The 1,078-nt window shown below is 51.9% G+C and overlaps 1 protein-coding gene and 1 long non-coding RNA gene across 3 annotated transcripts in view; one reads left to right on the top strand and one right to left on the bottom strand.

The window, feature by feature from the left end:
* The window catches only part of LRRC20 (leucine rich repeat containing 20), a 52,531-nt gene extending 51,460 nt beyond the window's left edge, over window positions 1-1,071 (bottom strand). The window contains exon 1 of one of the 2 annotated variants that reach the window (XM_014530371.1): window positions 715-1,071. In XM_014530371.1, coding sequence (XP_014385857.1) covers window positions 715-751 — 37 coding nt within the window. In that variant the 5' untranslated portion in view covers window positions 752-1,071. The remainder of the gene's footprint in view (window positions 1-714) is intronic. The other variant, XM_014530370.1, reaches the window with a different exon arrangement.
* LOC106724145 overlaps window positions 1-1,078 on the top strand; it is a 24,555-nt gene that overhangs the window by 13,720 nt on the left and 9,757 nt on the right. Inside the window, exon 2 of the long non-coding RNA XR_001359898.1 lies at window positions 431-437. This is a non-coding gene — a long non-coding RNA (uncharacterized LOC106724145). The remainder of the gene's footprint in view (window positions 1-430; window positions 438-1,078) is intronic.

The raw sequence follows: 1,078 nt of genomic DNA, 5'->3' as shown, positions 1-1,078 counted from the left end.
GAGATAGAAACATCAATGATGAGAGACAATCATAGATTGGCTATGTCCTGCATGCCCCACACTAGGGATCGAGCCCACAACCTGGGCATATGCCCTGACCAGGAATCCAATCTGTGAGCTTCTGGTTCTTAAGCTGATGCTCAACCACTAAGCCGGCCTGTTTTTGTAATCGATTTTATAGAGAGAGAGAAACATCGATTTGTTGTTCCACTTATGTATGCGTTCATTGGTTGGTTCTTGAATGGGCCCGGATGGGGGATCAAACCCACAACCTTGGGGTATGGGGAAAATGCTCTAACCAACGGAGCTACACGGCCGGGCCTCTGTGCTTCCGTTTCTTAACCTCTAATTCAATAGTTATCCTTGTAACATGGGTGATATTAATCTCTTTTTTTCATGTTTATTTGTTGCATTATGTGTGTATACAGAGACTGTCTGTAGTCTAGAAGGACACACAATAAACTGGTACCAGTGGTTCCCCCTGGAAAGGGGAATTTGGAAACTGGGAGACCGTGATACCATAAACCTTTCTGCTCTGATTTGTGCTTTAATATATCATGCATACATTGCCTGCCTACATTTATTATTGAGCAATTAAAAAAGTAAAACTACACTTTTGTTTAGATGGTTAGGAATCAGAAGTCAGCTCAAGTAAAGTAGTGCTAACCGACAATTCAAACAAACAAAGAAACCAGTGAAGTTTTCCGTGCCTACCTTCGCGGGACTCACAAACACTTCGCGCAGGTCCCATCCCGCTCACCTCCGGCCCGGGGCGGCGGCCAAGTGTCCCCGACCCCGCCCCCTTGTCGCCGAGGTCCCGCCCACGTCAAACGTCACTTCCGGAAGGATCGTTTCCCCGAACTCCCTCTGGCTCCCGCCTTCACCCGCTTCCGGTCGTCGTCGCCGCTGCTGCCGCTGCTCCTGCTGCTGAGGCTGCTGGCGGAGGCCGGAGAACCAGGCGGCAGTGGCTGAGAGGGCAGCGGCAGGAGCGGAGCGGGAGGAGGGAATGAGAGGAAGCCTGAGAGGGGGGAGCGGAGCGCACTGAGCCCCGCCCGCCCTTCCACGCGCCAGGGCTGCT

The sequence above is a fragment of the Myotis brandtii genome, unplaced genomic scaffold (genome assembly GCF_000412655.1).
Source record: "Myotis brandtii unplaced genomic scaffold, ASM41265v1 scaffold735, whole genome shotgun sequence".
NCBI classification, from domain to species: domain Eukaryota; kingdom Metazoa; phylum Chordata; class Mammalia; order Chiroptera; family Vespertilionidae; genus Myotis; species Myotis brandtii.
Note: the sequence above shows the minus strand (reverse complement) of the source record. Positions and strands in the feature narration are given on the sequence as shown.